The sequence below is a fragment of the Trichogramma pretiosum genome, unplaced genomic scaffold (assembly GCF_000599845.2).
Source record: "Trichogramma pretiosum strain Unisexual culture from Peru unplaced genomic scaffold, Tpre_2.0 scaffold53, whole genome shotgun sequence".
Classification (NCBI taxonomy): Eukaryota; Metazoa; Arthropoda; class Insecta; order Hymenoptera; family Trichogrammatidae; genus Trichogramma; species Trichogramma pretiosum.
Genome location: NW_019641626.1, coordinates 172,353 through 197,153, shown reverse-complemented (window position 1 = coordinate 197,153; position 24,801 = coordinate 172,353). Strand labels below are relative to the sequence as shown.

The following is a 24,801-nucleotide window of genomic DNA, read 5'->3' as shown; positions in this document are numbered from 1 at the left end:
AAGTTGGCTGGAACGATCTCACGCACGCTACGCCGTCCGAGACTGCTCGACTCTTCTGGTTCTCGCATGTACACACATATACACTCGCACATAAGTACGCACTTACACACACGCACGCGAATCGGACATAACCAGTCAAGCCTTTTCTTATATACACACAGTCTCGCGCGGAGCACACACTCACATATCCTCCAATATACATCTATATATATTTTTATATACACACATATATATTTATGTGCGTGTGTGTATATAGGTATAATATAATACGGGTTAGCCCCCCCGTGTGTGTGCGCGCGCGAGAGAAAGAGAGACGCCGAGCCGCTTGTAACTCCCTCTATTTAGCATTGCAGAATGAGAGAGAGAGAGAAGCAGCAGCAGCAGCAGCTCGCAGACTCCAGCAGAGAGTAGAGAGCGACTCTCTGTCTTTCGTAGCCTGTCTTTAAAAGTAAAAGAGAGAGAGAGAGAGAAACGACGGCCTCGGCCATCGAACACAAGACCACTAGTTTTCATAGCAGTCAGTAATCGACCGAGCACCGCTACGGATCTCGGGGGACCTGCACATTACTATCACACACACATACACGCGCACATTTTTGCATATCATTGTCATTGTTGTTTTCATTGTTATCATTATCATTGTCCCCGACAATTGTTGCATTTTGCTCATTTAGGATTGATAAGCCTCTAATTGACAATTGTGAACGCGCGAGTAAACATATTGGCGATCGGCGACGTTATCATCCGCTCGTGATCGTAGCACGAGGGACGAGTCGATGTTTTCCGATCGAGATCGAGATCGGCAACTGCAGTAGCGCGCCGCTGCAGCGCCAAGTGCTCCCCAGTGCTCCTTTCGTGGTGGTGCGTGGGGTGTGTTGTTGTCGTGTGCTTTTTAAAAGCAGCGATCGAGGTGTTACAGTGCTGCTTTTCAGTGCTGCGCCAACGAGAGTGTCAATAAGTGTGTGCAGAGATATACATAATCATCTCCTCTCCTCTCCTCGCATAGACAGCCAGGCAGGCAGTCAGGCTTTTATAAAAGGAGAACGGAGCCGCTTTGCTGCGCTGCGCGAATGGAGAACGGAGCTGCTCGCGGGCCTCCTATATACACCGTGCGTGTTACATACAGCAGATATCAGCAACGCAGCAGCAGCAGCGAGTTTCACCGCGCACATATTTACCAACACTAGCGCGCGAATACAAAGCGTAAATACATTGCCTAGAGTGCAGATTATTATTGGCCGATAAGACACGAGAGACAACAGCGAGAAAGAAGCTCTAAGGACGAGTAATCGAGAATCGGTGTGACATGTGTGAGAGATATGTGCGTTGCGAGTGTTATCGTTGCAAGTACCCGTGTGTTGTTTGTGACTCGCGCGCCTGCCAATAAAGCAGTGCGTGTTTCGAAATAATAATAATAATAATAATAATCATAAAAAGTGACCAGAAAATCGGTAGCTCGAGGATAAATAATAAAGAAAAAGGTGCAGTTTCTTTCTGTACGTAAAAAAAAAAAAAAACGAGTGTGTCCAAAGTGCACCGCAGCAGCTCTCCAGTGTGTCTGTGCCTGTGTGTGTGCCGAGTGTCCGTGTGTACGTGCATCGCAGTGAGTGATCGTGCGTATACACAATACAGGATCTTTCGGCGGCTGATTCGGGATTACGGATTATTATCAAGAGCGAATAACAACAAGAAGAAATAAGGAAAAATATTAAAGATCGTTATAACGCAGTGCTGGCGACGGAGAGATGCCGTGGCTGTTGACGCCTCGAATTTCTGGCTAGCACAAGGTAAGGACCTTTTCTCCTATACGTATATTAATACGTCGATCTGCTATTCGCTTCTTCGTTCTTTCTTTCTTTCTTTTTTTTCATTTTTTTGCATTTATGTACGTATTATTTATACAACACACGGGCAGCAGCACTGACGCTATATAATACACACCAGAGACAGAGAGCGAGAGACAACTCGACGAAGGCAAACGATCGTAACGAGCGGCTTTTTTCTCGACTCGGGTCTCGGGATCGGGTTATAAATGCGTATATACGATATATACCTGCGTGTATAATATATATACACACATACACACACATATGCTACACCTCTTTGATCTGGATGCTCGAGAAATGTTTCCTTGAGACTTGAAAATAAGAAGAGAGAGAAAAGAGTCAGCGAAGATACGGGACGATTCGCTCGCTCGTTCGCTCGCGCGCGCGCATATATGTATACATTCCTCGATGATTTTTCGGTAATTTATTGCGACACGCGCGTTAGGATGGAAGGTAAAATAAAAAAAATTTATATATATAAATAAAACGAAGAAAAAAAAGGAGAATCTTTTTTTTTTACCTTATTTTACCGCTAATATTTACGATTTTGGCGTGCGCGCTTTTATATATATCGAGTGTGGTTGTGTACGTATAATATGTATATTCATATGTTTAAATATGTATTGCATGTATGCGTGTATGCGCGTGTGTGTATGCATGAACGCTTGTGCTGCTGCAGTCGTAAAAACATTTTGTGAAAGTAGCCGCGAGTTCTCGCGACGAAGCGTAAATGTGTCCGCGTACTTACAATATGTGTGTGCATATACACGCAGACGCAGACACTTGCATATAAACTCGCGGCGCGACGACGACGACGAGTCCTGTGCACTGCGGCAGTACGAGCGAGAAAAGGTGCGTATAGAGCCAGTGCAGCAGCACTGCGCACATATGCGACACCGACACTGGACTTGCTACTGCACTGCACTGGACGCAGTACTCGAGCTGCATTAATACTCATACACGCGCGTTTACGCGCTTATATTTCACGAAAATTCCACAGCAACGCGTTATATCGCTGTGTTTGTATGTGAAACTTACATATATTTATAATATTCGGTTGGAAATTCCGTGGAATACCACCATCGTCGCGAGTGTGCGAGTTTATTTAAAATTTAAAAAAAATGCGTTGCAGTTATAGAAATTCGAAACTCATTACAAATACATCCGATGTATTTCTCTTCCTCCCATTATTTGTATTGCATAAAATGAAATATGTATTTACCCGCGTATTTCAGACGCCGCTGCGCGTATTTTCTATTATTTTCGATGACGACGCGCGTCCCGCGTACTCGTATAGTTTATATATGCCTATACATACCCGAGACTATGCATGCACATTTAGCGCCTGAAAAAGAGAGAGAGAGAGACTTGTTTTACTATGTTGCTCAAAATATGCCTCTGCACTTGCGCGAAATGCAACTTGCGCTTGGCTACGGTACACGCGTGTCGTGCGCGAAAATCGATAATACATACATCCAGCCGAGCGCGTGCGTCTATTTTCGTGAGCGTATCGATAGATTTCACCGAACTTCTTCGCTTTTCGATCGTAGATATATCGCATACACAGTTACAATATGGGAAAGTGCAAATTTAGCCTCAGGCACCAATCGCGATTCCTCAAGTTCATGATATATATTTTTTTGCGCTTCATGTATTTTACCAACTTTTACTCTCGATATATAAGCTCGATTTTCGTAATCGCGATCGGCCCGCACACGATTCCCGCACGCACGACTTCCGCTGTAGTTCATATACTGTGGCACGTGCGCAGAAATTCGCACGCGCAATATTTAAAGTATCATCGTATCGTCATGCGGTAAACGTTTTTCACACCTTCGAATTGCTAAATAAGCTTGCGCGCATGAATATATATCGATGATATCGACAGGTTGATTATAATCGCGCGCTGGCTCATAATAGAGAAAGAATAAAAGAAGAATAAAAGACGAGGCTAATTCACACCTTCTTTCATTCTAAATCGGATTTCGGTGTGTCAGGCCCATTGTCTGGCAGGCCGTTAATGCGCGTTAATGGTCCGAGCTACCATATTCATTATATACCCGAAAAATAAAAGCGTATTACAAATTCGACGCGCGCCTCGCTCTTTCTCTCTCGCGGTATACATATTATAATATTATAATACATATAAAAAAGTTAAGTAGCTTGAGTAAATATCCGGTTTTCTTGGAATCGTCGCGCACTTATAATACAAGTCATCTCGCGAACTTCTTATTCTCCTATCTCCTGCTCTGTCGACCCGTCGTCATCGTCATCATCATCATCATCAAGTCGAGTATCTGTCATGTTCATTTCACCGGTACGCTATATACCGTATAGCTGTTGAGTGATTAATCTCCTTATACATATAAATGCTATGTGTGTATAAAGATCTTGAAAATTATAATCATCCGTCGAAGATGGAAGAAGGGACCGAGCGAGAGAGAGAGAGCATGTGTTTGATATTTCAAGTACTTTTTCCACGATATATTTTCAAAGACTCGAGCCACGCGCGCGAGAAATCGTTCTTTCCATTCGTATATTAATCTTCAAGAATTCGCATCAAGTACTTTTTTTTCTTTCTTTTTATAAAAGATCCGCATCTGCCTTTCGACCCATTAGGGCCTTATATCTAAGCTGTCGTTGCGTATGAACCGCCTGTTTTGGCTGCGACATTTGTTATTTTACGCGCGCGGAGATGAAAGTAGGAAAGGTACACAACCCACCTGACACAACTGTTGGCTACTAGTACTACTTGCGCGTACCGCGTAAGCGATTATCTTTTTATTTCTTAACGAGCTTCATTCCCACATGTGTTGTTACACGAATTTCCTCCCGTAATCCCGAAGAAAAACAACAACGATCGAAGAGTCACGTGAAATTCCCGAAGTTATACATTATACGCTCGATTCGAAAAAGAGAGATGCGCTCGCGCGTTTTGTAAGCGACGCGAGGAGCTTTTGCGTGGCCATACACGTAGGCGGGACCCTTGGCTCGGAGCGCTTCTTCCGTGGCGACGACGCGATTGGACGGCGTGGGCGGGACGACACACACACACTTATACACATGTAGTTGCACCGACACACATACAGACGCAACACACAATGCGACGGCTGGGGCCGCGACCACGAGGGAGGGTAAAATATCTCGAGCCAACTATACACGCACTCGGCATTGCATGATATATCGCATTCAGCGCGGACAGACGAATCGTCGTCGTCGCGCTCGATTCGGAGCTTGTGCATTGTATCGTGTATATGCGTATCAAAAAACTAAGATGCGGGGAGGGGATTGAACGATGCGCTTTTTTCGGTTCGCGTAATCGCGTCGATTCGATGCGCAATGATCGCGCGTGGTATTTTGCGCAATCGCGTCACTTTATGTATCTTTTTTTTTCTTTTATTACCCTCTCGGTTTTTTCTCTATAAAACTCGCGCGCGAACGAGCACGTTCGAGTTTTATGTCACCGCATGAAAAAGCCGGATGGCACAGGTACGAACCGGCATATAGATATCATGACTTCATTCACGTTTTTCTCTGTCTTTCTTCATATTGTGTTCTTTGCTTTTATTTAATTATCTAGCCCCGAGTCTGTATGGAATCCAACTTCTACTTTTCTTCCTTCTTTTTTTCTATCTTTCTTATTCTTCGTCGTCGTCTTCTTCTTCTTCTTCGGGGCCACACGCACAATAGGTTTGTGTCTATATAACAAATAAAAAAAAAAGCACCGTAGCTCTGACTCATCGCTTACACACTATATTGACTCGCGCGCGTCGCAAGTTCGACACAAGTCCGGCGCGCGCGAGCGGCGAAAAAACTACTACTACCAATTGCTACCTGCCAAATCTAGGCCTAGCCCGTGAATCTTTTCTTTTGTGTGTCCAATGTAAACAGATGTAATATATGTATAGATTATTTTTGCGGCTTTGTGTGTCGGTTAAGTAGCCATTCATCACTTGTCAATTTGTTGTCGGAGCTGTTGTACTACTATGCGCCCACGTAACGCCTGTGTTAGTTTATTCTGCTTTTTTTTGTTGTTGGTATTTCCTCGGTGTGTCCAAAACAATGCCACGAAAATATGATACATGGTAAAAATTCAGATTTTTTTTCCTTTTTTTTTACATAATACAATACCGGAACTGCGCAGTTCGCCTATTATAATACACGCATACCGATCGGCACACAAAGAGATGCACGATAATTAGCGAGTATTCGACTGTAAAGGCCCACGCATACATAATATATTGACGAATCATCATCTTCTTCGCCTCTCACACACACACACTAATGCACTTTTATTATTATGACGGTCCATATGCGCCGCGCGATGAAAAATTAATTTCTAAATTCCCTCGAAAAGCAAACAAGCGCCTCCCTTAGACATCGTCTCTCCTTCGATTCTTATTTAATCTCGCAGCGAGAATCTCGCACGCGCGCGCGCGACCCGATCTCTGCTCCGAACAAACTATATCGGCTATCGAGATCGGCATCTTCTAAGCGATCTGCCCTCTTCTCCGCGCGCGCGTGTACGTGTGCAGTCCTCCTCTCGTTTCCCATCGGCTTAAATATACAAGCCACTGAATCGAGCGCTCGTTAAGTTAAGCCGCAGCAGCAGCGAAGCTTTAAAATCGCATCTTCTCTCGCATCTCTTTTAGCATCGCAGCAGCAGCAGCTGTATTATATATGGTGCTTACGTGTGTGTGTATAACGTCAAGGGGCGCGGCACACGCGGGGCAGCACACACACACACACACACACACACACAAATATACTTACACGATTATATAGCCAGAAACAACGTCATTAAAGCTCCGAACGCGTGTTATACGAGCGCAGCAGCGCACGAGATTTAAAATACAACTAAAAAAAAAACAGCAAAAGAAGATGTAAAAAGAAGAAGAAGGGTTGTATATTGTGTGTATGTATAGGAGCGCGTGATGTATAATAATTAATAAGATTTTATCATCGTACGAAATCACAGACTTGGCGCTCTCTCTCTCTATAATACAAGTCAGTGCGTGTATAAGTATGTGTATACGTCTGAATTTTTGAGCTCGTGCTCCGTATCGTGTCTGTATCACGTGTATGTGTGTGCGCACACGCGCTCGCAACGATCAGATCTCCAAGTGATTGTGAATAGAAACATGGCAGACAGCTTGGCTCGGCTCGGCTCGCGCGCTTCTTCTTTCTCTCTCTTTCTTTTACATGTACATCCTATACCTACTTGTATATACGTCGGTGTCAGAGAGGAAGCTCGACTCCGCCACCGGCCTATCCTCTCTCTCTCTCTCCGGGATTCATTTTTGCCCTCACTTCTCTCTCGCTCGATTCTGCTCCGCGTGCATATGATATAGCTCACGAGATATTACGACTGCGAGACTTTTGTCTTGTGTGTGTATAAGGCATTAATAATAACATAAAACGCTGCGCTCGCAGCGGTGTCGGCGGCGAAGCTCTCTGCGGCCGATGGGAAAGTTTTCTCGAGGCTAATTTTTTATAAGCCGTGCGATATATTTCGCGTCTCTCTCGGTGTGTGTGTGTGTGTGTGTATTTCGGCACGTATTATATATTGAATATAAGCGAGAGCGCGCGTCGAGATCGGCAAAAGAAGCAATCCATCAAAACATCATTAACAGCTCGTGGATATCAATTTTTTACTTTATTTTTTTTGTGTATGCATTAATTTTTTTTCTTTTTTTTGCGTATATGTCGCCGCGCTTGATCCTGGAATATTTTAAAAACACACGCGCGCGCGCGCGATAAATTATACACATTGTTACAGAGAGAAAAAGAGAGATGCCGTAGGCGAGATAAGCTCGCTCGAACGCGAATAAACAAGTTGAAAATAGTGGTGTAGTACACGTCGAGGAAACGATGAAATGAAATTCATTTATCAATTCCTCCGCAGATATCCATCTCTCGTTTCTCTCGCGCCCGAGAGCGGCAAATTTATTGTGATATACCTACGCATTTTTACCGAAAAAAAATTATTTAAATCAATTCTCGTTACAAATGTGTGCGTGTGCGTGTTTATACGCGTGTAAAATACCTGCGAAAGTGTGCGATCGAGGTTCGATCGAGATTTTTTTTTTTAGGTAGAAAAACCTGACGAAAGCTCGCGAGCGCTCACACGTGCTCGAAATTATTACTTCACAGCTTGACTCGGATCGGGTATAAATATGGAAAAGACGTGTTATAGCGCGCGAAACGCAACACTCGCGCGAGAGCAATAACATAATAATAATGATAATAATAATAATATATATAAAAGCTTGAAAAAAAAGAGCGTTCCCGAGTTATGTAGCCACTCGCGGTGGATCATTTAAATTTCAAATTGTCTTCCGCGTCTCTCTCTCTCTCTCTCTCCCGCTCGATGATGATAATACGAGTATATATCGCGAGCGTGTATATCGATATATGTGAAAAAAGGCCGAGTAAAACTCGTTTTCTTCGCAATTTTTTCTCTCTCTCTCTCGCTCTTTCCCGAGTGTGTGTATGGCCGTTGCAGCAGCAGCAACTCGCACAAAACGGGCCGCGTGCAGTGCAGTCCAGCAGCAGCAGCATAAAGCAGAGTCGTTAAAATCTGCGCGCGCGCGAGGCAGAGCTCGAGGAATGCGCCGTAAAGCAGAGAGTCGTCATATAACGATGAAAATTATAACGATACGCATGCAAAACTCTGTCAAGCGGCTGTACCTATTTTTACATATATATACGTATACATTATAACTGCGATGCAGCGCGGCAGGTACATCGAACTGCAGTTACTTATTATATATTCGGTTTTTTACGTGCCCAGCGAGCTGCTGCTTCTCGAAAGTTTAAACGTTGATATTGTTGCGTCGCGGGATCATCACCGCCGCCCGCGCGACGACGGCGACGACGACGACGAAGATTACGACTGGAAAAACCGCGAGACGATCAGCGCCGATCGCGCCGTATTATAATAAAACTCGCTGCAGATGCGCGTCAATCGATCCGTGGCGCCAGCGGGCACGAAATCGACACCCATATAATAATACCCGCGCACCACACCACCTCGCGCGTGCATTCCTCGTTATCACGCGCGAGCTGCGTGACAAAAATCAGAGTCCGAGAGAGCGAGATGGAAGAAGACAAAAATAAATATAAAAATGTTTCGCGCGTTTAACTGCGCCGTTTACGCAAAAAAAAAATGTGAAATCGGTACGCGCCTTCGTGTGTGATTTAATTCATTAAAGAATATTTAGCCCGGGAAAGTCTCCTGTGTGCAGCAGCAGCAGCAGCCCGCGCGTGTAAATTTCCAATGGTATTCGGGGCCAAGGCGATCGTATTATTATGTCGCGCGCACGCGATCCTCTCGAGTTTTATGCCGCATCTTGTGTGTGTGTATATATAATACTCATGGATTAATTATCATTATGCACGTTGCCTCTTTTTTTTCTTAAACAAAATTAAACGATCTTTGCACGATCGATATTAATAGCATCATTGTAAAGATACGTACGACGGTAAAAATTAGTATCTAATTACGAGCCGTGCGGCTTACACACATTCGCTATATAATTCCAAATATGAGTATTGCAATTCGATTCCAATTCCAGGCGCTTATTATAGCTCCGAGAGTAAAATGTGTTCTAATGTATACGTTTCTGCAATAGCTCGTGTATAGGTGAAAAATTATATACACACAGCGGCGCGAGTATGAGATTAAATCCGACTTTGATCAGCGAGAATTAATTAGATCTATAACTCAACGACAACGAAGATTAAACGAAAATTCACGCTCGGCTACTCCGCGGCGCGCGGTCGTACGCGCAGATATCGAGCGATCGCTCGATTATAAATATGCGAAAATTGACCTTTCGCGGCGAAATTTTCCATCGACGCGCGTAACTCTCTTTCTCTCGGTGTTATTCGAGCTTTTGCGCGCAGGGAATGATTTCGCGCGACGATCAGTCGCGATGCGTAATCGGCACGGCCGATACATAAACAGGAAAATCGCGGATTTTATTTTTATCTCGCTCGGCCGCGAAATTTGTTACTCCTTGCAGCTGCGATAATCTTTTTCCCGAGTTTCTCCTCAAAAGAAAAAAAAAGAGTTTAAAAATATCTCGGGGATCTCGCGCAATTGCATCATTTGCATCGTGTCGTATTATAAAAGTTCGACGAAATGTGAAAGTCTCGAACATTACAATAATAATCGTATACGGCCGTCGCGTGCGTATAACGAGATAAATATATTGCGGAATTTGCGCGCGTTAAATGTAACGGGAACAAAAGACACGTTAATGAGCTGTACAAACACTCGCTGCGATATATCTAAACAATATATAGCCCCGTGTTAAAGAAGCTGCGAACGATGATGAGCTGCCTGTAAAATTAGTCACGCACACACAAGGCAAACAACACACTGACACACATATAATACACACACACACAGGTAATATATATGCGCGTTAATTTTTTTCTTCTTCCTTTTTTTTTTTGCTCGGCACCAAACTGTCTAGTGCTGTTGATCGTATATTATAACGTCACACGTGTATACATACATACACATCGAGAGAGTCGAGTGCTGTATCAATAAATGCTCTCCTTTTCTGTGCCCCGTCTGTCTGTTCGTCTGTCGCGCACATCTGACATATGGTATGTTGTGGATGACGAATCGCGTTGTTTTTCTCGGCAATTATCGCGGAGCTTCGTTCTAAATCTGCTAATTTCTCGCTTCTATTCGCAATTTTCGAAAATATTTTTCTTCTCTTTGTGTCACGTGTGTAACTTGCTTTATTATCATTATTGCAGGAGTGGGCAGCGGGGCAAAAGTAACTCGACGATGCGTCTGACGCTGTCGCCGTCGCCGCTGCTGCTGCTGCTGCTGCTGAGGCTGATGCTGGCGGCAGCGATGGTCTCGCTGCTGGCGAACGCCACCGAAATGAACATCAACGTCAACACCAACACAGTCGGCCTCAACGACAACAACAACCTCAACAACACAAGAAGTCGATGGCGGACCACGCTGAGGTCGCACAACAGGAGCATCATCATCGAGGATAAGAGTCACAGCGATCATCATCATCACGACCACGAGGATGAACGCGACATCGACAGGAGCGGGGATAATATGAGCGACAGCGACAAGTCCAAGATCGTGGAGAGCCTCGAGGCCAGTCTGCTGTCGATGCTGGGCTTCAAGCGCATACCGAGGCCCGGGCAGAGGCGCGTGGGCAGCGCCCACATACCGGAGCGCATCAGGGCGCTGTATCAGCGACAGAAGAAGCTCGACTCGGTGGACGTGGCGAAGCCCGGCATGAACGTCGCCAACGCCAACACCGTGAGGACCTTCGTGCACGAAGGTGAGAGACTTTCTTTATAACATAATACTTTGGGGGTAAAGTAAAAAGCTCTCGGAGCTTGCGACGATGCAATGCGCTTGGACGCGGGTGTGTGCGTAAAATATCGATGGCATTTGAGTCTTTTTATTTTCTTCGTTAATGCGACATTCGTATACGTTTATGACGTCATGAAGCGCAATTTTTCATTTTTCTCACTCTCGATCTACGTATGTGTATGTATATGATATGCTGTGTGCCGCGTAAGCCGCGAGCAGCATACCGCGAGAACCTGTTTTGATAGAGCTGCATATTTCTGCGATCGGTATGTCGGTGACGATTATTGTTGAAAATTTTACTGGAAATTCATTTTTTCAAGCATGAAAAAAGATCCCACACTTCCCCACGTAGGTCTTATTTTATCTTAATTTATCTTCCTTATCTCCTTTTTATATAACACACGCTGAAATCGATTAACAGATTCTAAGAATTTGATTTTGGCCCCTAACAAGAACCCTAATTTCGCTGACTTAATCTATGTATCTAGACAACTCTAAAAACTACGTTTGATGTTCAGTAAAATACGTTCATAACGAGCTTGCATACAACGAAAGCTCCGAAACAGCGAACACATCAAAAATTGACCAAAATTTAATTGTTATGATTGTTAATAACAAATTTTAAAAATTAATAATAGTTTTGCAAGGAAATTATTCAAATTGTATTAAGAAACGAAGATAAGTAAAAATACATCGTTTAGTCTCTTCGAAAAGTCAGTTCACCTTGACAAATATGTTTGAGAAATACCGTGGTCCTCCGCCAGATGGCTTTATCTTAGTTTTCAAGAAACCCGCTTACGAAGTAACAAGGAACGGTACTCATATGAAAGTACCTATTTTCCCCAGGTATAAATTATTGTTTTCCTATATTATATTTATCTAGATATTTATCTAGAGTTAGTATATTTATCTTCAGCACTGGGTCCTCAGCATCATAAATATGTATTATTACTGTTCCAAAGTCTCAGTGATGCGCACAATTTTTATAAGAATTCAATGATAAATATAATAACTCGCACATTAGAGCCGCCGATCGCGAATGTATCAAATTTTATTTACGTATCCGGACACTATATTGCGTCAATACCTTGAATACGCGATTATAATAAGCTCGCGCGCGTAAATTTCACGCTGCAGCATGCACGAGCGCGAAAAAATCAAAGAGCAACGATTCGGTGCATATTTACCAGCTGAAACTAGTTTGCGCTGCTCGTTGCGTCGACATAATAATATAAAAGTGTGCACTTTTCGATCTATCTTTAATCGGATTAATGAACGACACCGTCGAGCCATATGTAACAGGTGCATTATTGTACACACCCGTATCGTGTAACCGATCTATATTAATGGCACATATCGTGATCATTCGCGTGCAGAGCTTAAAAATTTATTTCGAGATAATTGTCGAACTCAATTTTACTCTGATCTGCATATTTATAGTATATAGATGGCAAAAAATCGACAACTAGAGCATAATTAGCGGAATCGCAAGCAAGACAATACTTTTGCTCCATTTGATGTTAGCCGCGCTTCAAAACACAAATTCCTATAATTTTACCAACTCGATATAAAATACACACGTAAATACGTCTTACAAGTTTCTCATATCCACGTTTATATATTCATGCCACACACACGCACATCAGCAGCGACAGCAAAAATCTATCGATCGGATTTCATCGCGAATTCCTTTCATGCGCATTGTGTGTATATAAAGAGAGAAAGAAGAAGAAGAAGTAGAAGAAGAGCCCGCGAATACCGGAAATATTCTCTCAACTTCTGAAACGAGTGTGTGCGAGCCTATATAACTCGATAACGGAAAGAGCATCGACAGCTTAAAAAGTAATGGTCGCGCGCCGCAGCGGCTCTCGTCTCTCGTCTCAGCAGGAGCTTTTTCGGGACCCGCAAAAAACATAATAAGATATATGTATAAAGCCGTCAGAAGTATCGGTTACCGCAGGCGCCGGGGCTTAATACAGCTTATATACAGCTTATGTGTGCTGCTGCTGCTGGCCGGCCTCTTTCTCAAAGTAGTATACACACAGGCAGAGAAAGAAAGAGAGAGAGAAGCGCATTTCGTCGCTCTCTGAGAAAACGAGCCCATAGGTAGGCAGGTAATATAACGTGTTGATTTTTCGGTGAGAAGCCGCGCGCGCCATTGGTTTATTCCGATTGGACTCTCCCACACATGTACAAGCCCGTAATAAACACGTGTTTCTCTGTCTGTCTGACTGGCTGTGGTGTGTGTAGATGTGTGTTTGTGTGTGTCCGCAGGATCCACAACGAGATGAGACCTCGTTACCACCATCGGCGCACACGAGATCGGGGATTAACTATAATAGTCGTATAGTGTCTTGTTTTTTACCTGTCGTATTATTTGCTCTCTCTCTCTCTCTCTGTCTCACGACTCCTCGAGACGCGAGAGATGAATCGGTTCGTTCTTCTTCTTTTTCATTTGGCACGAAGATACTTGGCAGCTCCTCTTTACTCTTTTTAACTCGCTGTCGGTATAATACGTTTACGATTATAACCTTCGATCGAGCTTTTTATTTGTATAAACTCAGACGCACTTGATTCAACTATCGATCAGGCGTGTCGTTGTTAATATTCATTTTATTATTATTTTTTTTTTTTCATTATTCGCTCGATCGGCGTTGCAAATAAAATTGTATTTCATGTAAACTTATACAGTTGCATAAATTAATTATGCAGAAGTATAAAGAAATTGAAGTTGAAAAAATTTGACGAACAACGTTGGAAAAGCTCCCGATCGATCAATAATATGAACGTAATTAGATCACGTCGTGTTTCGCAACGAAAAAAATTTGTATGATAAAATTAATTAAATCGTTAACGATCAAATCAATTTATGAGAAAATCGGCAAGTAACGGCAATATCGTTAGCAAGGAAACTTTTCAGATTTATTGGAAGTCCGCTCGATGAAATCTCAAAAAATTCTTAGTTCAACTTTTTTCTTCTTTTTCTTCTTCTCCTTTTTTTTCATGTTTCAACGATTTTCCACAAACGCGACTAACCAGCGTGACTCGCGTTTGGTCTTCTTTCGTTCTTTCTTTCTTCGTCCTTTTTTTTGCCCCTGCGCGTAAAAAGTAGCCCAGGCGCGCGCGCTTCGCTCACAGCTACTTATATATATAGCTGAATTCCTTATTCTCCGGTCCCACAAAAGGATTGGTTATTCGATCATTTTCCGCAATTCGACTGCCGAGAAAAAGGCCAGCGAGCATAACTATATCGCGCTCTTCTCTACGACTCTCTGCCGCTGTACCGTGCGGACTACCCCGGGTCTCGTTCTCAGAACTTATTCATCAAATATAATATCTTCTTCAAAAGCTATATAATGCGAAAGATAATATCTTCCTCTTCGACTCTCGCATTTTTATTTGTTGTAGGTAGTAGTCGTAGTAGTAGTAGTAGTAGTATAATAAGCACGGTAAGCCTGCCAGATCCTCGCGTCGTGCTCTCTCGCGCATATGTGTGTAATAAAATGGAAATTCATTACTCGCGCGCATGGCCCCGCGAGATCGTAACGTGCTTTAATTATCATAACGCACTTTTAGCATATTTCTCATAAGAAACGCGTCGATGAGTTTATCGTTATATAGCTGCCCGCGACTGCACGAAGAGGTATAATAATACACTATATTACACACGTGTATCGAGATTTTTTTTTTTCATTCATTCGTTAACCCGAAAAATCAACACACATTATCCGCGCGCAATATATATACTAACGGATAATTGAGACGAATGGCATCTTAAGCGCGTGCGAACCTTTTTTTTTCTCTTTCCCTCTCCGTCTCGTTCTCTCTATGTACACGCGCACATAGTAAGTCTTTCTCTTTTGCAAAAGCTTATTATCGTCAAAGAGAGCAAGAGTCAGCATCGAAGCTGAGTGTATGTGTGTGTGTGTGTGCAACAGCAGCATAAATCGCACGGAGAACAATGAAACGACGCACGAGAGACAGAGGGAGAGAGGGAGGGAGAAAGAGAAAAAGAGACCGGGTGGTCTTCGGGTTTCGAAAAACGCGCCCGCGCTCGGCTCGGCTCGCTCCTGCTCTGCCTTCGCGCTCATGGGGATAATATATTATATCAGTGGATAATGGATTCCGCTTACCGCACAATTTGCCCCGAACTTATATAGGGGGGCCGTCCTCTCTACCTCCTCCTCCTCCTCCTCCTTCGTCCTCTTACTCTCTCACTCACTCTTAGCTTCAAGCGGCTTTTTATCCTTAACTTTTTTTTGCCTTCGTTTTGCGCTTCTCTCTCTCTTTTTACTCTCTTATCCTCTTGTCTCTCTCTCTCTCTCTTTTTTTTACTCTCTTTTCGTTCAACTTTGGGCAAAGGAGCTCGGCCCCATACTTTCTTTATATATTTATGCACACACACATGCTTACATGTAGGTATATGAGTGTACGGGGTCCACTCAGACGCTCAGACTGCGAAAATTACCCTTTTGCCGCAGAGCTAGCTCGCGCAAGCACGTGTGCTGGATATACGTGCACGTACACACGTGTACTCACACACACGCGCGCACAGATATAACCGTACGAGCGAACGAGGTAATAACTAGGTCCATGCCAAAAAAAAAACGTTTTGTTTCGTCCTCTTCATCCTTTTTTTACAAAAGCGAAGGGCTGTTTATATGACTTCTTCTTCGTCGTTCGTTCGTTTGGCTGCCGCTTAAGTCGGCCTTTAGCTACCACCGCTGTTGCTGCGGCTGGACGAAATTGAATTGTCAAAAGTTTAAGGCATTATAACGAAGCGCTGCTGCTGCTGCCGTCGTTGCACACCACCGCGTGTATACATTTAATAGTCATTTCTCTCCCTCGTCATTTATATCTTCATATTGCTGTAGTACTAAATGCGCTTTTTGCATTAGTTATATATACAGCAATAATAAGCTTATGCGCGTCGCGCGCGTAAACTTAAGTAAACAAGAAATTTAAATGAGTTAATAGCTTCTCTCGACGTCTGTTTGTTGTTGCTGCTCCCGCGCCGATGGTGGCGCATAACTGCAACGCGTTCTAATTCGATTTGACATTGCCGATCGCACGCCGATGTGCTTACATTAAGTATAGCACATAATCGAGCGCGAGTCGTTGGCGCGTGTTATGTCAATCTTCATTAAAAGCGATTGGGTAAAGCTCCTCGAATTTCAACACACACACGCAGGCCGCGCACACAATAATATAACGTGGACTGCTGCACAAACATTATAGGCTACAACACGCGGCTGAAGATCGATAATGAGTACCGCTTATAATAAATGCGCCGCACGCGTAGATCGTGTAGAATATTTATTTTATACGGACGAAACGATAATTATACGATATCTGTGCGCGTAACTATTATTAACATTTTGTACATATAGTAAGACGTTTATTAGAGCCGGTACACGTTACAATATGGAGAAGCCGATTTAATCGTACGAGTAATGAAAATTTTCATCAACAATTGCGCGCGTAATCGAACTCGCTGATTCTCCTTTTCTTTTTTCATATTATTGACTTTTTGACATCGATTCTCTCTCGCTGAATCGTGTGTGCCGCGAGCTCCTTTTTTTTCTTCCTCTCTCGCGCTCTTTGCTCTTCTCGTTTTAACGAAATTCTGGACGATCGCGTGCGATTATACCACACCGGGAGATAGTGTATATACCTGTGTGTGTATGCGTCTGCAAATGCGTGGTATACTCCTACCCTATAGGGAATTTCGGCAGCAGATTCCTCTTTGCCGCGCTCTCTCTCTCTCTCTCTCTCTCTCTCTCTCTGAATAAGTATGTATATATAAACGACCTTGCATTTTTTTCCTTTGATGATGTTGCGCTGCTGTTGCTGCTGCTACGCTGCGACTCTCGAGCCGGCTTGTGTAGCTGCAGAGTCGAGAGTCTCGAGAGCGCAGGAGAGTGAGAGAGAGAGAAAAACGAACGAATAGCATATTGTACACTTATATGCATGCTCAAGCTCTCTCACGACGAGCGACGACGATGATAATGATGATGATGATGATGATGATGATGATGATGAGAACGGCGCGCGCGTTCTAATTTTTGACGTTTTCATCGACGAGAGAGAGAGAAAGAGAGAACCGGCCGCAAAGTGTGCATAGGAAACACACACACACATACACGAATTTAATGACAGGGTCGTTGTTGCGTGCGTGGGGGATATTTCGGCGTTCGAGACTTTCGGGCATCAGAAGCGCAGCACGAGCGCAGAAGAATGAAGCTGGAAAAAGAAAGATTAAAAAATAAAATAAAATATAAAGAGAGATGGAGAGAGAAAGAGAGAGAGAGAGGGAAGTGATTCTTGTGAGGTCTTTGATGATCGTCCTTAATACCTGTACAGTAATAAACTGCGTTTCTCACTGCGGACGATCGTTAGAGAAAATGAGTATTCAAATTTTCGCGCGCGTGCAAGTGGCTCGTAGTACGAGTACAAAATTTAATCGAAGAATGAGAAAAAAGAGGAGATCCTCGAGGATCGATCGCCCGCGGGAGCTTCATTGATATTTTCACGATTGCCCAACGATTGATTTTTGCCGTGACGATCATCGCATCGCACATCGCGAATATAGCCGCGGTTATAAAAACCCCCGAGCGCAATCGTAACGGACTCGATTTGCCTTTTTTTCACACGGGTCATATAAAGCGGAGCGAAGAGCATAAAAATTAAATTCATGATTTATAATATATTTAGGCACGCGGCCTCTCACGGGACAACCGCAAAAAGTTCCTTCTCTAACGTTCGTAAAACCAAAGGAAAAAAAGAAAAATAATAATTTTCGAAAGCATCGAAGTATAAGGAACATTGAAGGTACAACCGATAAAAAGTTAAAATGCCTCGTATACATATGGGACCGCGCGCGGCGCGTTTATACTTCCCAAGCATGGCTCGCCTCAAACATCTATATATACCTATATCTATATATCTCACGGTAATTTGCCTTGTGGTGAAATTTGAATATTGAGTCATCATTAGTGTGCGTGGCCGGGCGCGCGCGCGCGCGCTTGCATACCTTCGCACACACACGCGAGCAAAAAAAAACGAACTGCCCCACGCTCGAGAGAAATTTTACGTTTTTAAAAGCGTTACGGCAAATTTGCGTTGTATGCGCGCGCCGACTAATTGCTTGTAACCCTTGAAAGAATATTGAACTCCTAAAAAAAATGTGCCAAATTATTGTTGCATAAATATATTAAAATGCGCGTGTTTCTTTTTCTTTCTGATTGCAGAGAGCGAGATCGACGACAAGTTCAAATCGACGCATCGCTTTCGGCTGTGGTTCAATCTGAGCAGCATACCGCAGGAGGAGAAGCTCAGGGCGGCCGAGCTGACGCTCAGTCGAGTCTCGCTGCAGGTGCAAGACGACCTGGAGGACGACGTCGAAGTGGAAACTAACGAAATTAACGATAATAATTATAAGGATAACGATAACAACGCGACTCGTACTAGTTATATTAGCAATAGAAGCTGTAATGATAATAAAAGTAATAATAATAATAATAAAAATAATAGTAGTAGCAAAAAGAGAACGTCGAGTAGCGACAGTAAAAAGCATCGCTACGTCAGGCTGATGGTGCACGACATCGTCAAGCCGGGCGTGCGGGGCAAGAGTCAGCCGCTGCTGCGACTCATCGACAGCAAAGTCCTCGACATCAGGTCGAACGAGACGGTCAGCCTCGACGTCGGCCCGGCCATCGAGCGCTGGATGGCCGACAAGGCCCAGAATCACGGCCTGCTCGTCCAGGTAAATATTTTTCGATACAACCTCGGAAAGCTTCCGCTTGTCCACGAGTAAATTTATTAACGTTTTTTCGTTTTCGTTTGATTTTTTAAAGATAACGGGAGCGGCGGTGAAGCCCGACGGCCCTCACCACAAAACGGAGCACGTGCGTCTGCGGCGCAGCTTGCGCAACGACGAGTCCCAGGACGGCTGGCAGCGCAGCCGACCGACCCTCTACACGTACACGGACGACGGCCGCAAGAAGATGTCGACGGCGAGCGACATAATGGAGCGCAGAGCCCGGCGAGCGGCGCTGCGCAAGAATCGCCGCAAGGACGGCCGCGAGAACTGCCGCCGGCATCCGCTCTACGTCGATTTCGCCGACGTCGGCTGGAACGACTGGATCGTCGCGCCGCCCGGCTACGACGCCTTCTACTGTCACGGCGACTGTCCCTTCCCGCTGGCGGACCATCTGAACTCGACGAATCACGCGATCGTCCAGAATCTGGTCTACTCGACGAATCCGGCCCTGGTGCCCAAGGCGTGCTGCGTGCCGACGACCCTCGGCTCGATATCCATGCTCTATCTCGACGAGGAGAACAAGGTCGTCTTGAAGAATTATCAGGACATGTCGGTGCTCGGCTGCGGATGTCGTTGAAGAAAAGAAAAAATGTTACTTTGTCGTGGCAAGAGTGCACGAGTGATAATATAGAAAAACGACGAAAACTATAACATGGATTGCCGCAGACGCACCGACGAAGAAGACGACGAGAGTATATGAAGAAAATAAAGACAAAAGGCCAAAGCGATGACGACGATGCGACGATAAATATATTATAGACGTGTGTGTATGTGTGTGTGAGTGAAGATGCACCTCGACGTGCAGCATACCTGTGCGTGTGCGTATCGAGGCGTTGTTTATCTATCTTTTTTATCCTCTTGTTTTTTCTATTACTCTTTTTTGTGTAACACGTGTTTATATATTGTGTGCGCGCGTGCGGTGCCTGTCGTATATATTTTTCTGCAGTTTCAAACTAACAATTTACATTCAAGCGTATCTCGTGATTGTACATATAGTTTTTCCAATTCTTCAGAGAGCCGCCTTGTATATAACCCACAGACAGATTAATCCGAAGAAGAGTCACGTTGTCGTTGCTGCGTTGTTGTTGTTTGTCGCTCACTGCACGGGCGAGAGAGAAAAGGAGCTCGACGTGAACGCAAAACGAGAATAGAAAGAGCACGACGAGCCGAGAAGAGAAAAGAGATAAGATATATACGCCTTCTTCTTCTTTCGCAGCTCCTCCGATCGTTAAACACACACACACACGGGCAGACACGATCTGGCCGCGAGTAAACCTTCCATACGTTCACTCGAGCTCGAACACTATGTATGCAGCAGCAGCAGCAGCAATGCGTGCTACATTCATGTGTTTGTGTGCGTATGTATAAATGAGTGAGCTAAAGCGAGGTAAATCCTCGAAGCTTAATAAATCGCGACTTTTTCTCTCTCTCTTTCTCTTATGCGTGGACGATATTGTATGTGCGCACCAGCGTCAGCGATCGATTGTGGTATTTACACAGCTTGATTACCCGTGTACAAAACACGACTCTGGACAATTTTTACAATCGGAAGTAAAAGAGAGATAGAGAAAGAACATCCCTAAATCGCACTATCGGAGAAAAAGAGAGAGAGAGAGAGAAAAATACCAAAAATATTTAGCACTCGGAGGATCGCGAGGGCTGCAATGTATACTGAGTGCGCTCGCGTATACACTTGAGACACACGCGCACACACGTATACGCACGCATTTATGAGAGAGATAGATATAGATAGAGTGAAAGACAGAGAGAGAGAGAGAGAACGAAGAAAAGAAAAGAATGAGAAAAGACGACGCTAAGAGTAAAAGAGAGAGAAGAGTTGCGTCGCTCTCTCACTCGTTCTCGCGAGATAGGCGAAGAAGCCAAACCTCCTTGGGACGCGTATAATTTATTAATAAGGCTGCCTGCGAGAAAACCGGTATAGATTTATATAGTTTCGTTTGTGTGGATCGTTCATGTGTGTATGTGTGTGTGTGTGTGCGAGTCAAGCCAAGCTCGCTCGCACAAATCCGTGAATATGTGTGCGTAGCGCATTTATCGAGGAATGGCTGCGAGAGATTCCGAGTTCTGAGCCGCGCAGAGCGCTGAGCGACGATATTATATGCGTTAATGTGCGTGTAAGTAAGTAAGTATGTATGTAAAAAATAGCGTCGGAAAATCGTGGTGTATGTGTGATATGTATGTTAGTGCGGAGAACCTAAACGAGTCAGGAAACGGAACGATGAAATTTACCTGTACAGAAAATATTCATTTGTGCCGATACAAGATCGATTTGGCCATCACGGGTGTGTGTAAGTATGATAAATGTGTGTAAATTTTTTGTAATCGAGATTTGAGTGATTTTTTCTAAGCTATGCGCGCGTCAAGCTTTAATGTATAGAAAATGGTGAGTGCGTGAAAGAGAGAAAGTGCCCATTCCCTGCTGCTGGTTGTGTGTGTGTACGTTGATATCGAGTCAACTTACGTCACGAGTAGAAAAAAAAACGTCAAAAGCGAGCTATTTATTAATTATTGTACAGTAAATACCAAGCTTAACCCCCCGCTCTCTCTAATAGGGCACTGTCGAGTGTTTTTTTCCACTGGTCGTGAAAAATGTATCTCGTGAATTTTGTAGGATGTCCATATTATATAATGATATGTATGTATTAAGTGACGCACAAGTCAAGACTGCACTTTATATTATTGTATACACGAATTTTTACGCGAATATATTACGAAAGATAAAAAAACGAAATAAAATATGTAACGTGTACCACGCGTCGCGTATAGGGTGCCATCTTGATCATTAATCATTAACATTTAATCATTAAACTATTATACTTTATTACCTATCGATTAATGCTGATTAATATTTACTTTTTAATTCGATGTGGATTTTTCATTCATGTGAATATTTTTAATTATAGAGTTAACGATTTAATTTTAATAGGAACATTTTTTTTCATTGTACGATATTGTGTAATGTATACTTGTAAAGCGACGTGTTATGTTTTATTTTTATTTTAACTTTTTTTTTGCGAGCGCCGTCGAGCGCTTGAAAAAAAAAATTGAAAAAAAATTTAGCAACCGCATGTGAAGCAAAAAATGCGTACTATTATAATTTTTAATGTATAAAATATGCATATCGTTGTTGAGAGGCAAATTTCAATTGTTTCGTATAACAATTGACACGCACGAGTCAAATACCCCCAATCCCTCCCTCCTCTTCCCAATTTTACCCCCTCCCCTCGCCCGTACGGAAATTATTGTAATTATATAATGTAACGATTAGGTTTTTATTCTTGTGTACACATTGTAAATAGCGTGAAAGGGAAGTGCGAAACAAAAGTGTAAATTATTACTGCGTTTATATATGTAAAACTAAAATAATATTTTTAAATAAAAAAAAGTATATTATATGATAAACGAAAGAAAAAAATTAACGAATCTAATAAAAAATGTATAAAATACGACAAAAGAAGAATAGAATTTTTACATCTCACAAGTCACAGAATTGCGTATTGTTTTATAAATATTATTTTCATTTCCTTTTTTTTTATGTTTTTTTTTTTTTTTTTACTATTACAATTGCATATAGTCAAAAATATGTTGAGACACTCGATGTAGAAACATATTTATAGCGAAAGAAAAACACAAAATAAACTTGGAATGGTTATATAAAAAACTATTGCTTGAACTCCTTGTCATTTATTCATTCGAAAACACCTTCTGTCTCGTCGTCCGTCCACCCCGAACGAGCGTCTGTAATGGATCCCGCGGATGTTTTGATCGATCGCTGTGACGCACATCGCAGCTTATAAGATGCAGCACGGCACATAATGGAAAATTTGCCGCGCAGCGGAGCCGATCGAGGCGCGAGAAAATCGTCTCTCGATCTCTCTCGTTATATATATTTTACATTATACACATCGGCAAAGTGGTATAGACAACACTTGCACACATACGCACGCACATGTCTATGCATTGCTGCAGTGTATACAAGTACAGCAGCAGCAGCAGCAGCAGTAGCAGCTTCCAAGCCAAGGAGCAGGCTTGCCTTGATGCATCAGCGGTGGAGTATTCTCGCGTCGTTAATTTATTCCCCGCGGGGCATGTACACATACCGCGAGTAACAGCGGCAGCAGCAGCAGTAGCTCTCTGATATACACCCTATCTCTTTTCTCTCTCTCTCTCTCCTTCTGGAGTGGCAACGTTGGCCGGTAGTCGCGCACACGATATAAAGCCACTGGAAAAGCCGAGAGTGCAACGACGTATGCATTATAATAATAAAAACCTGAAGCCGATTGCCGATCACGGGTAAGCGACCTTTTATACCCATCGCCATTATCATTGGATTCCGTTCGATTGTAATTTCGATCGCGACCAAATTTTTCAGCCCAATCTATTACACGGTAATTTTTCAGGATCACTTCGTGTACGATACGCGAGTTACAATACGTGAGCTATATAACCTTGAGAGAAAGACGACGATGTACCGTGCGCAGATCTCGAGTCCCGCGTGGTGATACACACTATTAAAGCTGCGCACCACTACTGCTGCAGCTCGACTTTATAACACGCGAAGCTTATTATCGCCTTGATTGTGCCGCGCACCATTATTATACCTCAATTCGCTTTCTTGTTCTCTCAGACTCGTATAATAGTGGTCGCGTCGAGCGATGATCACCCAGTCAAAGCGTATTATACAGTAGGTACATCATACTCAAATCGTTACGACGCGAGTAACTTAAGCGACGTTAAGACCGATTCCATGAAACAATACGTTCTTGTTTTTTGGCTTCCTGCGCGAGAAAGCACAGCAATAGGCTCGAGGACGATTTCTTTTTAACCCGATGACGCAGAATAGTTTTGTTTACATATATTTGAAAACTAGGTAGGATTTCCGCCGATTTGGTTCGTTTTATTGCTGATTGCGACGAGGTTCAGAAAATTTATTTTGTGCTGAAACGAATTGATTTTCTTCTACAATTTTTTACAAATTTTTGTATTTTTAGTTTTTTGCAGAGTTCGGCAAGAAGCTCTTTGCCACTGATAATCATGAACTTTGGAAAAATTGCAATTTCAGACCTTTGAAAAAAAGCAAGGAACGGTCTCAACAATTATTGTATTAACAGTTAAGGATATGAAAGAAAAGCTTTTCATAAGAACAAGAACTTCCGTTAGAATACTGGATTACCCAGAGAATCAATCGTATATATAATATACGAATTTAATCCAAGGTTATAAGCTTGACTCTACTTTGTTGATCAAATTTAAACGATTATTAAAAAATGATGTTTTTCAATCGTTGAACACACGGTATGCTTTGCATCGAGTTGGCTAAATTGACATTATATTCAGGCTTTTTTATGAACGATTGATGTTGTTGAATTTTCAGCGTTTACAGGAATCAGTTGTGGGATCGGGATGTGAAGGTTCCAGAGCGAGTATTTTATACTAGAATAATGATAGAGCGTTTTTATTTCATTTTCTTTAAAAATATGAGTAGATGGTGTTTTACAATTACGACAAAATGAATAACACAGTTTGAAAAGTTTGAAATACTTTTTTTTTCATGAAAATGAAAGATATTGATGAAAAAGATTTTTCTAGCGTTTCCACGTGTTTGTTGCCATTTATTCAAATTCACGCTTCTATGGTTAGTTCCTATTGTGTACCTTCATTTCAGCATAATGTACTGAATTTACATGTGATTTGAAATAACATTTTTATTCAAGTGATTGGTAGCATAACTCACATTTGAAGGATTTTTGCAATTATGTGAATTTTAAGGT

General features: G+C 42.9%; 1 protein-coding gene across 1 annotated transcript; it reads left to right on the top strand.

The window, feature by feature from the left end:
• Positions 1-444: 444 nt before the first annotated feature.
• Positions 445-20,764, top strand: LOC106651299 (protein decapentaplegic-like). The gene is made up of 4 exons (XM_014369742.2): positions 445-1,787; positions 10,602-11,152; positions 18,438-18,952; positions 19,044-20,764. The coding sequence occupies exons 2-4, from the start codon at positions 10,633-10,635 to the stop codon at positions 19,584-19,586; spliced, it is 1,578 nt and encodes a 525-aa protein (XP_014225228.1). The 5' UTR covers positions 445-1,787; positions 10,602-10,632; the 3' UTR covers positions 19,587-20,764.
• The last annotated feature ends 4,037 nt before the right edge of the window (positions 20,765-24,801 follow it).

Excerpts from the sequence above, each read along its gene's own strand:
- LOC106651299 (XM_014369742.2), top strand. The coding sequence starts at position 10,633 with ATGCGTCTGACGCTGTCGCCGTCGCCGCTGCTGCTGCTGCTGCTGCTG. Across the intron at positions 11,153-18,437 it reads GAGGACCTTCGTGCACGAAG|AGAGCGAGATCGACGACAAG; the intron begins GTGAGAGACTTT and ends TTCTGATTGCAG. Across the intron at positions 18,953-19,043 it reads ATCACGGCCTGCTCGTCCAG|ATAACGGGAGCGGCGGTGAA; the intron begins GTAAATATTTTT and ends GATTTTTTAAAG.